This window comes from Mytilus trossulus, chromosome 2 (assembly GCF_036588685.1).
Source record: "Mytilus trossulus isolate FHL-02 chromosome 2, PNRI_Mtr1.1.1.hap1, whole genome shotgun sequence".
NCBI lineage: Eukaryota > Metazoa > Mollusca > Bivalvia > Mytilida > Mytilidae > Mytilus > Mytilus trossulus.
The window spans coordinates 97,155,943-97,168,756 of NC_086374.1; the positions used below are offsets into that span (position 1 = coordinate 97,155,943).

A 12,814-nucleotide genomic window follows, 5' to 3' on the forward strand; every position below is an offset into this window, starting at 1 on the left:
GAATAATATCTAAAATACTCCATGTTCAAAGTGGCATTGGCGTTTTTTCAAAACTTTTTCAGTTTTTTTTTTCAATCAGTTTACAATTATTTTATGTTATGTATGCAGGTATAACTCTGATTTTTTGATTTTTTTCTAACATGGAATGATCTCGAATGATAATTTTTTTCTTCTTACCTTCAATGGCACTTCTCACCTGTTACTTTTTTTTATCTACACGGATCAAAGATAAGAATATTATTTTAAAAGAATATCCAATATTTTTATAAAATGCATTTGGAAGCTATAATTTCTACAGCGTTCTCGTTTTACACCCAAAATACATAGGTCACGTGACCTAAGTATACAGAGAACACTTGCAATAACAAAAGAACTTGTTAGTAATATTTTCACGCATGTGTTTGTATTTTGAAGCCTGTAATTTATTAAAGACACTAAAATTAAACATTAGGAAAGTAACAGTTATTTACACGCGTATGCACGATACAGAAACTGCCGTCAGAATTAACATGGATTGAACGGTTCAGATGTACGGGTACTATTAATGTATATTCATTGCAAGTAGCATCCCAGTGATACATTGAATAAACTTTACTCGAAAATCAAGAATTTTCTTTACCCAAACATAAACAAATGGAAAAATAAATAAAAAAAAAATCTATGACTGATTTTAAATCTATAACAAAAATGACTTCACAAACATAATTATAAATTTAGCTTTGCAGATGATAGTGTATATTCAGCTTTACAGATGTACAGTTTGTATACAGCTTTACAGATGTACAGATAATATACAGCTTTACAGATGTACGGTTCATAAACAGATTCACAAATGTACAGTTTATATACAAATTCAATAATGCACAGTTTATATACAGCTTTACAGTGTATATACAGCTTTACAGTTTACAGCTGTACAGATGAACAGTGTATACACAGCTTTACATATGCCCACTGTATATACAGCTTTACAGATGTACAGTTCTTAAACAGATTCACAAATGTAGTGTATATACACTTTACAGATGTACAGTGTATATACAGCATTACAGAAGTACAGTTTATATATATACAGCTTTACAGATGTATAGTTTATATACAGCTTTACAGATTTCCAGTTTATATACAGCTTCAAATTAAAGACATACAGTGTATATACAGCTTTTCAGATGTACAGTTTATATAGAGCGTCACAGCTGTACAGTTTATAAACAGTTTTACATATGTACAGTTTATAAACAGTTTTACATATGTACAATCTAAATAAAGCTTTACAGATGTAGTTTTATTTATATACATCATTATAATGTACAGTTGATATACAGCTTTACAGATGTACAGTTTATTTACAGCTTTACAGACGAACAGTTTACATACAGTTTTACAGATGAACAATGTTCACATATACAGCTTTACATTTGAATTGCATCTTTTGAAACGTACACCAAGATTGCTTGTACTAAAGTAGCTTAATCTAATGACTAGTTAGTCAAATTACTAGGTTTAAAGATTACCATGCACAGAATAGGGAACTCATTGCATCAAATAATCTTTCTTGAGATGTGGAAACTAAATAATAACTCTGTCATACATTTTCAATAACTATCTACACCTATTGTAGCTTTGTTTTATATGTTGAATATCTGTACTGTTTAAGTAAGATTTATGATCTGTCAATTAAGTCATTGTTTAGATATGAGTTTACTTGACTAGTGCTCCATTTGCAAAAAACTACCATAGATTTCGAAATAACAGAAATGCGCCATAGATTGGAATACAATTTGCCATATACCGGTATAAGGAAATAACAGAAATCCGCCATAGATTGGAATACAATTTGCCATAGATTGGGATTCTAAAATATCTGCCATATTTATCATAGATCTGGAACCCACCATGAATATGAGTCCTTCACTCATATATATATGTATATACACTAAATAACAAAAGTTATGTTTAGAAATATTCAAATATTTTCAAGGACATACTACCCTCAGCCTATTTTTCTAATTTATAAGCTTATTAGTTAGTTCAGGATTAAGATTTTAGATATATATGTATTTAATAAATTATGTATGATGCTGTTAATATAAAACTAGACAAAATGATGCCCCCGCACTCCTCTCTGAAGTAACTGTATTATAAGAAAGTCAATGTAGTATTTTGTCTGGGAGACACAATTGATGCCCCCGCAGATGCAAAGTGTTATTCTAAACATTTAACCGGTTATATCAAAAAGACCAAATATCAATTTAAATCAAAATCCTGACCACAAGCATACCTTAAATATACGACAATTCAGACACAAAGTGCAACTTCCTACACTGTAAATATACCTGACGCCTGACGCGTCCGGACGCGTTCAAAATTTGTACACCGAATGTTCAATATTTAACGACATAAAGACTAAAGACTGATCAACACAAACCTTATACAAAAAGGCGGATGATGTCAGGTGCTCCGGATGGGTAAGCAGATCCTGCTTTCGTCATGTTCTGTTCTGATAAAGAAAATCCCCCTTCAAAGGAGTACTTCGCTATATGGTAAGTATACAAATTAGTAGATCCTGAATCTAACTCAATGATGTAACAACCGTGAAAAAGAAGACAGGAAGCTGTGATATCTATAGAAACACGCCTCACTGTTTAAAAAAGGTTTGTAACAAGAAATGGAATAAGGATAATGAAAACAAATAGTATTACGCTTACATATATATAACTTGTTGATAATATCAATACAAGTTAATACTAAAAATACAGTTTCCAGACCTAAGATATGTCATTAGCTGTTTTATAAAGAGAATTGTTGTTTTAATTTAGTCTGTGAAATGTGATTATTATTTTATTATTTATTTGAGTAGATTTGTTTCCTCTATTACAAAAATTAAGTAGTTGTCAATATGTATAATTTTCATATTTCCCCCAAAAGATTTCTCAACTACATATATCATCTGAGCATGGTACCTGCTATGTCAAAGTTTAGTCAAGTAAATTATTTATCATAGTAACACGTGCAATGCAGTATTAATAATATTTACATGGTGCAGAACAAAATCTTACTACCGACACAATGGACCACCATGTCCTCTTTTACCACGTGTAAATCACTGGCGGACATTTCTGGTGGACTATTTCTTTGGGAGGGGATTGATTAGTGCACCACTGGAGCAGAACCCCTCTTAGGCAGTCACTAAGCCTCTCTATGTTTTTTTGTTTAGGTTTTATGACCGTCAGTCTTCAATCAACAAGAAAAAGGTCGAATAACAAAAATACCGAACTCCGAGGAAAAATAAGAACGAAAAGTCCCAAAACAATTATCTAAATTGAAAACCCAAACACATCAAATGAATGGATAACAAATGACATATGCCTGACTTGGCATATAATTAAATGTTTTCCATAGTATGTCCTTTCCACGGGACAACACAAACACCACAGCACAACATCAAAACAACACAGGGCAACATCCTGACAACATCTAGACAACACAGGACAACATCCTGACAACATCTAGACAACACAGGACAACATCAATACAACACAGGACCATATCCTGACAACACAGGACAACATCAATACAACACAGGACAACATCAATACAACACAGGACAACATCAATACAACACAGGACAACATCAATACAACACAGGACAACATCAATACAACACAGGACAACATCAATACAACACAGGACAACATCAATACAACACAGGACAACATCAATACAACACAGGACAACATCAATACAACACAGGACCATATCCTGACAACACAGGACAACATTAAGACAAAACAGGACATTGGTCATATGTAATTATGTTTGTTTCAGAGAATCGTTTCAATATGACCCATTTTAAAATAATCGAATTTGTTTCCAAATTTAAGATTTTTGGAAAGGGAAAAAAAATGTATGGTTGAGGTAAACTGACACTGTCTATATAAAAATCAGGTGGAATATGCATGCATTGGTAAAGTGTGCAGAGTTAAAAAATAATTTTCACTAAAAGCAATATATCTACACATACATGCATTGTAAAAAACTTAAATTGCACAATATGTATATAGCTGTAGCTTACTTCCGACAAATCATCAAAAACATGTTCTTATGGCAATATATTTTCAACAATACTATAAAACATTTAATAAATAATTTTGATGTGTAATTTATCCAAAGAAACAACATTTTTGATGCTGATGACCAAAAGATAGCCCGTGCGACTGCATGCAGTGTGTGCATGTTGGTTTTGGTAATCGTCTTCAGATTATTTCGATTTTTTAAACCCTTAGTGCACGGTGCATTAGATACAAATGTCTGATCGTAGACATGAAGTCAACTTTGAAAGGAACTGATATGGGAATTTCTCACAACTGACTTCCTGCATGCATCCCTCTAGTTTCTATACAATGTCAGTTGCTTGTTGTGTCATATAGTAGTAGAAAACAGTATTTTAACTGACAAAAGATCTCCTGAAGCGTATTTAATTTAACAACCTTAAGGTTTCCAGTATTTCTTTACTCCTGTAGAGACTTTTATGGTAATTATTTTGACAAGAATGTCACCGATTTAAAGCTTCGATTGTTTTTGGAAAACGATTCACCATCTGCTCCCTGAGGCAAAATTTTGGCGGGAACTTGTCATGTGCATGACTAGTGTTGCGACAAGAATATTCTTCACATCTTTTCATGGTTTCTCGACGGCTTCTTCAAAAACTGAAAAATAAGCTTAAGGCATATTTATAAGAGAAAAATATATCTGTTCAATTCTTCACAGTTTGTTTTGAGTTTTCTACGCTATTATTAAAGCTTCATTTTACAAGAAAATATTTCACGACCTGTAATTTGTTTAAAAAGGATATCCATGAAACCGCACAGCAGAAAACACTTCCGATTAAATCTCTTTCAAAATAAATTACTTAATTCCTATATGCAATGTTAAGACACAAGTGCGATAATTTGAATTATCCTTTAAGAAAATTAAAGAAAATTATCTCTTTATATTAGCACTGTGGCGTACACTATCCAATGATGGAAGTGTAGTTTTAAATTCTTGGTACTTAAGAATTTAAAAACGAAATGTGAACTTATGACATTCATAATGACTCATTTTGTTATTGCTTAGCATCTCTTCCTTCAGAGTCAAGGAGTTGGATTCAACTCGAGTCCGTCAAGACACTTTTGATATAGATTTCCCCCTTCAGAGTCCAAGGGTCGGATTCAACTCGAGTCCGTCAAGACACTTTTGATATAGATTTGGTCTTATCGATTTGGGCCTGAAATAGTTACATCATCACCAAACTAGTACATCTTATTTAGTGGTTAGTTTATGGTCAGATGCGGGGACCAGACAGTCTCTTCTTTCGAAACAGCAAAAGTATTCAAATAAAAAGAACAAAAAGTAAAATGTTCAAATATCTTAATAAACTAAATATATAAAATCTTTTAGAATGGTCTATAGATCTTATTTTAACATGATTTGTTTAACATGTTGAATCAATAGATCTATAAACATATGCAGTTACAATTTTTTTTCTTGAAATTAGATGGAATTGGAGTTCTAAATATAAATTCAATACCGTTTAACCATTTGTCGTCTGCCTTTTCCCATTTTGTTCTCACTGCTTCTGCTTGCACACATACAATAGGTATTTTGATCGTCATATTTTCCCTGCTACTGAAAAAGACCATAAAAGAGTCATACAACCATTTTTTGTCATATTCCAATTAGATTGGTCATATTCATATTTGTTGCTTAGTTGATGTAACTTAGTTTTGCATCTTTGAATTAAGAAGTGAAAAATGTTACAACATTGACAGAAATTTCTTAGTAAAGGCACTTCCACCTTTTTGGGGTACGGTGGCCAGAGGGGGTGAGGGAGGAGGCCGGATTTGTCGACACATGGAATACCAAATAATATTTTTGACAAACAAACTACATATATAACTATTATTCTTACTCTACCTCACGGGAAAATGAAAAGATCTGACAAGAATCTGATGCATTTAATCGTATATATATATATAAGAGAGAAAAAACGACATCTGATTAGTTTCAAAGCTACTTATAAATCAATCACCAATCTTGTCATATATTTCATCTTAATTTCTCGACCTTATCACACAAATCTAAGCTGGGGGAAAACATAACCCAGCATCTCATTCCTTATAAGGTTATTTACGCGTTTTCATGAAAAAAAAATCATCCATTTTGATAAATTTTCAGATGGTTTTGGAACCAGCCAAAATGAGCACACACATGTGAATAATCTACATGTACACTTTGCCATATAAATATATTTGAAAAGATTGCAAATTTTGTCATTTTATTATAGAAAACTAGGAATTCAAGTATTATTTCCGTAAACAGTTATAATATCAAAGTTTCACTTTCCACACACTTATAAATTATCTACATATCAATTTCACTTTATTTCGTGTTATATCGTTTTAATTTTAGGCCGAAAATGGTCATATCAATATCACAGTCATTCTTATACGGACTCTTATATAGACTCTTTTTCCCGGAAAACATACACAGTCGACCCGATTTGTATTTTTAAATATGTGGTTTGAAGTGACGTCATACACATTTGGGAACGTCAACAAAAATGTCTAACTGTGAAAAACAATGTATTTATGGAAAGCATTAGCGATAGTTATCATTGAAGTTGTATTGTATACAGAGGGGTCTACGCGTACGGGTAAGAAATTTGAAGTAAATCTGGTCTTGACTTTTGTAGATAAATGGGACTCTTTATTGTATCATATTTTATAACATAAGAATTTGTGTTTATTAGAGATCGTGATAGTTCCTTGTTGTCAAGGACACGACGGATTTTCAAAATGAAGAAACAATACTAGTCTTACAAGATGCGCTTTTAAAAAACTTAATTGATTAGTCGAAAATATATTTACAAATCTGTGTCATTTTGGTCTCTTGTGGAGAGTTGTCTCATTGGCAGCCATCATACATCTTTTTTATATTAAATATCGATAAGTACATCAACAGATACTTCAGGACGCAGCCTCTGGACTATCGTGAGGTTCAGTATTGATAGTAAAAAATGATATCAAGATATAGGGATAATGTATTGTCAGATATGGAAGAGTCAACTTAAAGTATATCAATCTAAATAATTTTATTTTGGATGTAACGCGCCTTCTGATTTGCTGACAGTGTTTTGTCTATCAGCTCATAGACATCATTTTGACATGTGGTCGTGATGTCATCAATGTTTTTTCATGATTTACTCCGGAATTAATAATTAATTTATAAGGAATATACGCGGGTTATTCAATGTGCATCATAATGTAAATGTTATTCCTTCATTATAGACAGATAAAATATTAAAATCATTCCTTTAAATGATTTTCCAAACGAAAATGATACCATTGAGACTTTTTTTTCCATATACTTTAAGATTTATTTAGGAATGTACTAGATGATTTGGAATCAAGCAACGGTCAAATAATTGGACGAATTAAGGATCCCTTCGGACATTTGGGTGAACCGCCAGGCAGCATTGAGGAAAAAGATGATGTTACTAGACATCCGGGAAACTGGATACGGGCTGATACTGAAAACAGACAAAAGGAAAAGCTAAATCCAAATAAAGTTTATGAAGATCACCATCGAAAAAGGTTGGAATTAATAAATTCACTTAAAGAAAAGATCAAGCTACGTGAGGAGAAATGGAAATCTGAACACAGATACAGGAAAGATAAGGGCCTTTCGGCAGACAAAATGAATACAACCAGTTCTACTCCTGAGAAACCATCCAACTTGAGACGTTTTCTATACGGTAACATTTCTTTCTTTATAACTGTTTGATTTTCCAATTCTAAAATTACTACAACTTTTAGGGTTCATAGCTAAATGTTTCAAATACTCATTATTTTTCAATTCAATATAATATTTTATTGGAAAGAGCACAATAGAGGCGTGATCCAAATACAGACAATTAAAATATTAAAACAACATATAAATGAAATAAAGATGCATGTAACAAGTTTTTATATGTTTATTTACTGTCTACTGAATTTGCAACCACAATTTTATAGTACACATAGGCGGTTCCATGGTTGGGAGGACTGGGGGACCCGCACCCCCTTTCGTCGGAAAAAAATGGTTAGTTATATAGGGAATCACTGAAGCATGAATAGCTGGAGCCCCCAACCCTTTTTTGTTATGTCAGTCAGCGGGCCTCCCTTACGAAAAGTTCTGGATTTGCTAGTTCAACTCGAAAATCATCTGTATAAGAAGACAACTCGATTCGCCTTATGTATAGAATATAGACTATTATAGGTATTCATACGCGAAAGCCTGTGCCAATTTTAACGATTTTACTGTCACGTAATGGCGCTTATAGAGTTGTCTGACAATAACTTATTTAACTGATTGGATTTTTTAAAACATCTAGTAAGAACAAATATACAATGAAATATTAGGGCACACTTCAAAAATATTCTGATTTGCCCAAACCCTAAATCCAAGCATCGAGACAGTTGGTTAGGTAGGCAATTTCTCTTCTTTCTTTTTTTGGCAAAAAAGAAATTTAAGTATCAGCTTTTTAAAAGTCTTCGTGTCTATCTAAATAATAAAAACATATAATTTCACATCAGGACAATACAAGATATTTTAAAAGTAAGCAGCTATTTTCTGGGTATGAAGGGTTAGGGCAAACAAACCTATTTTTTTTATCATGTTTATGGCCCATACACTTATAAATGTCTGTACGCAGTCATAGGTATAAATGGATGAATTAGTGCGTTACGGTAGTTCTCTACTCGAGAAAGTTAAATTTTAATATTCAAAGCGCGAGGCTTGCCGAGCTTTTTAAATAATTAAAATTTGATCGTTGAGAGTTGAAAAATATCGTAAATACAGGAGTTATAGTGGTGGAATCTCTTTCTATAATGATTTTTAGAAAAAAGTATATCCTTCATTTTTAACGATTTGCAGGATTGATTTTTCTTGAGATTCGACGTCATCAGGTTTGACATTATTTAGCCGAAAATTGCATTTTAATAAGTTTTCTTTTTTAATACTCTTAACTAAATACAGTGTGTGCCTTCATTTTGTGTAACCGTGAAGCTTAATTGCCTTTTCCAGATTCGGATATTTTTCAATGTGAAAAATAAAACTGATACTAATTTTATTTCAGATCATAGTCTTTGGCTTGGAATGGCAGTAGGGTCTACTATTTCTGTAGCAGCAGTGGTATTAAGTTTAATCACTTACAATTATATTCAGAAGAACCGAAGGTCAGTTTGTTTCTTAAATATTGGCTTTTTACACTCAGTAATTGTAAAATTAGGTAGAATTACAAACAAGTTGTTTGAAAAAGCCAAAATTAAGAAAAACACATCCTTTATGAATCGAGGTTTAATTTTTTTGAAATTATGTTTTTTTTTCAATGTATATTTATAAATTGAAAGATAATTGCACTATGTTGGGGCTTAAATAGAAAGATGATAATGGGCAAAGAAATTAAAGAAAAGCGAAAGTTCATTTCTCTCAACTCTCTTGGATCATGCAATTTAAATTTGGAAATGTTTGTATATGACTGAATTGCGAATTTGACCTCAGTTGACCCTTGGATATTAGATTGGCTCCGACTGCGGGAATACTTGTCAGACATTCAAAATGAAAAAAAAACCAACTTAACAGAACCTGCATCAATAAATGTTTAGAGTTAAACGAATCATTCCTTAATGTATTTCAAAAGCACCACGAATCGAAGCAAAAGATGAGTAGCTCTTACTGTGAACAATTATGTGCAATGAGCGTATCATAAAAATTCAATTTCAAAGAAGACCCAATTGTGCGGCAAGAATGGTCACGTTCGTATCATTTATCATCAATTATGATAAAGGCGAGGTAACCCAATCGGAAAAGTTTCGTATTCATTTTTATCTCGAAAACTTTTAATTCTATACAAAGTTACTAGTTATAAAATAAAAATCAATGCCCCTCAAACTATAATATTAACTAAATATGCGAATTTTGTTTTGCATTTGCAGACGAAACTATTGTGTAGACCTGAACAACTTGAGCCTGTGTACTCTAGGGAATGGGTATCAAAAGAAAGAACCAGTATATGTACGTTTGTCTCAACTCCATAATACGAGATCTAAGAAACCCGGGGAGTATATAGTTAGTGTGTACGTATCAAAATATAGTCTGACAGTTGTGAAATCTTCCTATCCTTTAAAAGTTTTTGCTTCGAATTCCTCAAAATTTAATAAAATTGAAATACTTAACGCTCGTTTCTTTGACCAAAACATTTATTGATGCGGGTGCAATCAAGATTTTAAAAAAAACCGCTTGTCAAACCAGTAATCCCGATTATCCATATTCCCGTGTGTCTCAACTGAGGTCAAATTTCTTCAAATTATAGTAAACTTTTTTTTTGTTCTGTGGCACAGTAGAGCTCTTGCAAGAAAATAAACTAAATATAATCTCTCATTTTGTGTTGCTATTTCCAATTTTGAATGAAAATTAAAACGAAAAAAAACCACCCAAAACGATGCTGCCATATCGCACTGCATCTACAATCGACCTTCGGTCATCACCTTTTTCAATTAGTTCAAATTATCTTTGGATTTTCTGTAAGAATATTGAGTCTATATATAGTCTCACAATTTATTTTCATGGACTTGTTTTCATTAACAAAATTTTTATATCCCTCTATAAATTCATACAAATATGAGAATTTGATAAATCTATACCTTAAAATGGGCTTGATGAAATGTTTTATTGTCATTTTTTCAACAAAATCAACGATGTTTTCCTTCTTGTTAAAGTTCCATGATGAATCAATTCTTTGTTGTGCTTTTTTTTCAATCAAAAAATATGTACATGGATGTATTTTATATTTCTAGAATGGACCAGTCAAACAATTTTTCGGTATGCTCCCGAGAGTCTAGCTCGGAAGAGGAAATTTTTGATATATCTGATATAGAACGTATGCAACCTCTAAAGAAAAGGTACTTATTCATATTTATGTAATTAGTACAAACCAGTATTATAAGAACTGCTACATGAAGAACAAGGCCGTGATACGAAATGTGTCCTTATTCTTTGGTCCTTTGTTTTTAAGAACTTCATAAAATAATTAAACAAGAGGAGTTAAAGACTAATAACAATAGGAAATACAATACTGTTTTCAATGTCATAACTAACAGAAACTGTCTGTGATGCTCCATGAAGAGTCGTTATAACGTCTAAAAATGAAGAAATGGTTTCGGTTCCAACTCCCATTGGCAATGTTAACCTCGATTTGGATTAATTTGTTGATGTTCACGTTTGAGCGTTCCCCGTGAAGGTTTTTCTATAACACATTTCGGACGCACGAAATGTATTTATTGTTTAAGTATTATTTTTCAGAATATATTTTACTTTTGATACGTACACAATTGTACTCTCCGGTGTTTCTTATGTCTTGCATTTACAATATTGCTACATTAATTTACTTAGCTGCAATCGTGATAATGTTATGTCTTTTGAAAGCATTCAAGCAAGTTATATATGAGAAATCGACAAGCAACGTAAAAAATGATGCATAGCATGAATTATTTAACGAAAAAGAATAAAACATGGATTGTATCAGTTTATCGTTCAAAATGATAAAATACAAGAACATTTCTTAATTTTACGAAAAGGACTAACTTGGTCGATGCCACTGCTGGTGGAGATTTATTTCCCCGAGGGTATCACAAGCCCAGTAGTCAGCACTTTTTGTGGTGACATGAATTATGTGAATCTTCACACCACTAAACTAATATGTGTTGTACATGAAAGCAAGTTGTTCTTTTCAAATGTGAAAAGGGAACATTATTTCGTCAAAATACTACTTTGCTATCAAACTTTTTATTTTAAAGACAATCCGGTACATACATGTATTTAAATATTTCTGTGTAAACCTCATGTTTCACCATTGTTGTGACAGAGGGCAACTATTATTTTCTGTATAAATTGTCTTTTCTACAGTGATTAATTAAAATAACCAGTTTTGATTATTCCAATTTGTCAAATGTGTATTCTGATCAAAGAAATCTGTGTCCACAAATAAGCAGCAGACACCTTCAGCGATCTGTGATCAAGTCAGTAGAAAAAAACTTATAGATGCATAAAAGCAAAAGCGAAACAAAATATAATCACCAAAATAATGAAATATCATCTTTTATGAAAACAATCTTTTATAAATGTAATATATATTTTTTAATTACTAGTATTAAAAGAATCTTCTTTTTTAGTGTATCTAAAATCAGTATGACTTCAACACCTGTAAAGATGACGCCTGCGCAGCACATTGAAAATTTAAGAACTCCAGAAAAAGCCAGAAATAATTCTCATATTGATTCACCTGAAGCCTCGCCGATCATCACTGATCAAGAAGATGAAGACGGGGACTGATTTGGCAAACAATTATTGTTTATTCTGTTTACTTGCTATATATTATGTAAACTTGTTATAATCGTAATAAATTGATGTTAAAAGTTGATGTGTCTAAAAGTTTATCATGATTATCGTCCGTTCATATGATTTTGAAATATTCCTCATTTCCATTATGAATCTTATTTCGTTTTAAAGTAAAACATCGAGATACCTTTCCAGTCCTCACTGGAACGTTGAAGTGTATTCTAAAAATATCCCAAGACAAAAAAAGCTGTGTAGTTCATATATACATAATTCGTTCAGATATCGACAGCTGTAATAGACGCTAATGTCGAATGTCGAAAAAAACCCTACTAAAAACTACTATGTGTACAGACTTACCTGTTCAGAAAAGTTTTAAGGTCTGACATCCACTTGA

General features: G+C 32.1%; 1 protein-coding gene across 2 annotated transcripts; it reads left to right on the forward strand.

Annotated features, from left to right (window-relative positions):
• The first annotated feature begins 6,551 nt into the window (after positions 1-6,551).
• On the forward strand, positions 6,552-12,500 carry LOC134708472 (uncharacterized). 2 transcript variants are annotated; one of them, XM_063569030.1, is made up of 6 exons: positions 6,552-6,697; positions 7,418-7,798; positions 9,161-9,260; positions 10,020-10,160; positions 10,881-10,985; positions 12,255-12,500. In XM_063569030.1, exons 1-6 carry the CDS (start codon positions 6,625-6,627, stop codon positions 12,412-12,414), a joined length of 960 nt encoding a protein of 319 aa, XP_063425100.1. In that variant the 5' UTR covers positions 6,552-6,624; the 3' UTR covers positions 12,415-12,500. The 2 variants fall into 2 exon arrangements, with proteins under 2 accessions (XP_063425100.1, XP_063425101.1); XM_063569031.1 differs by lacking the exon at positions 10,020-10,160.
• The last annotated feature ends 314 nt before the right edge of the window (positions 12,501-12,814 follow it).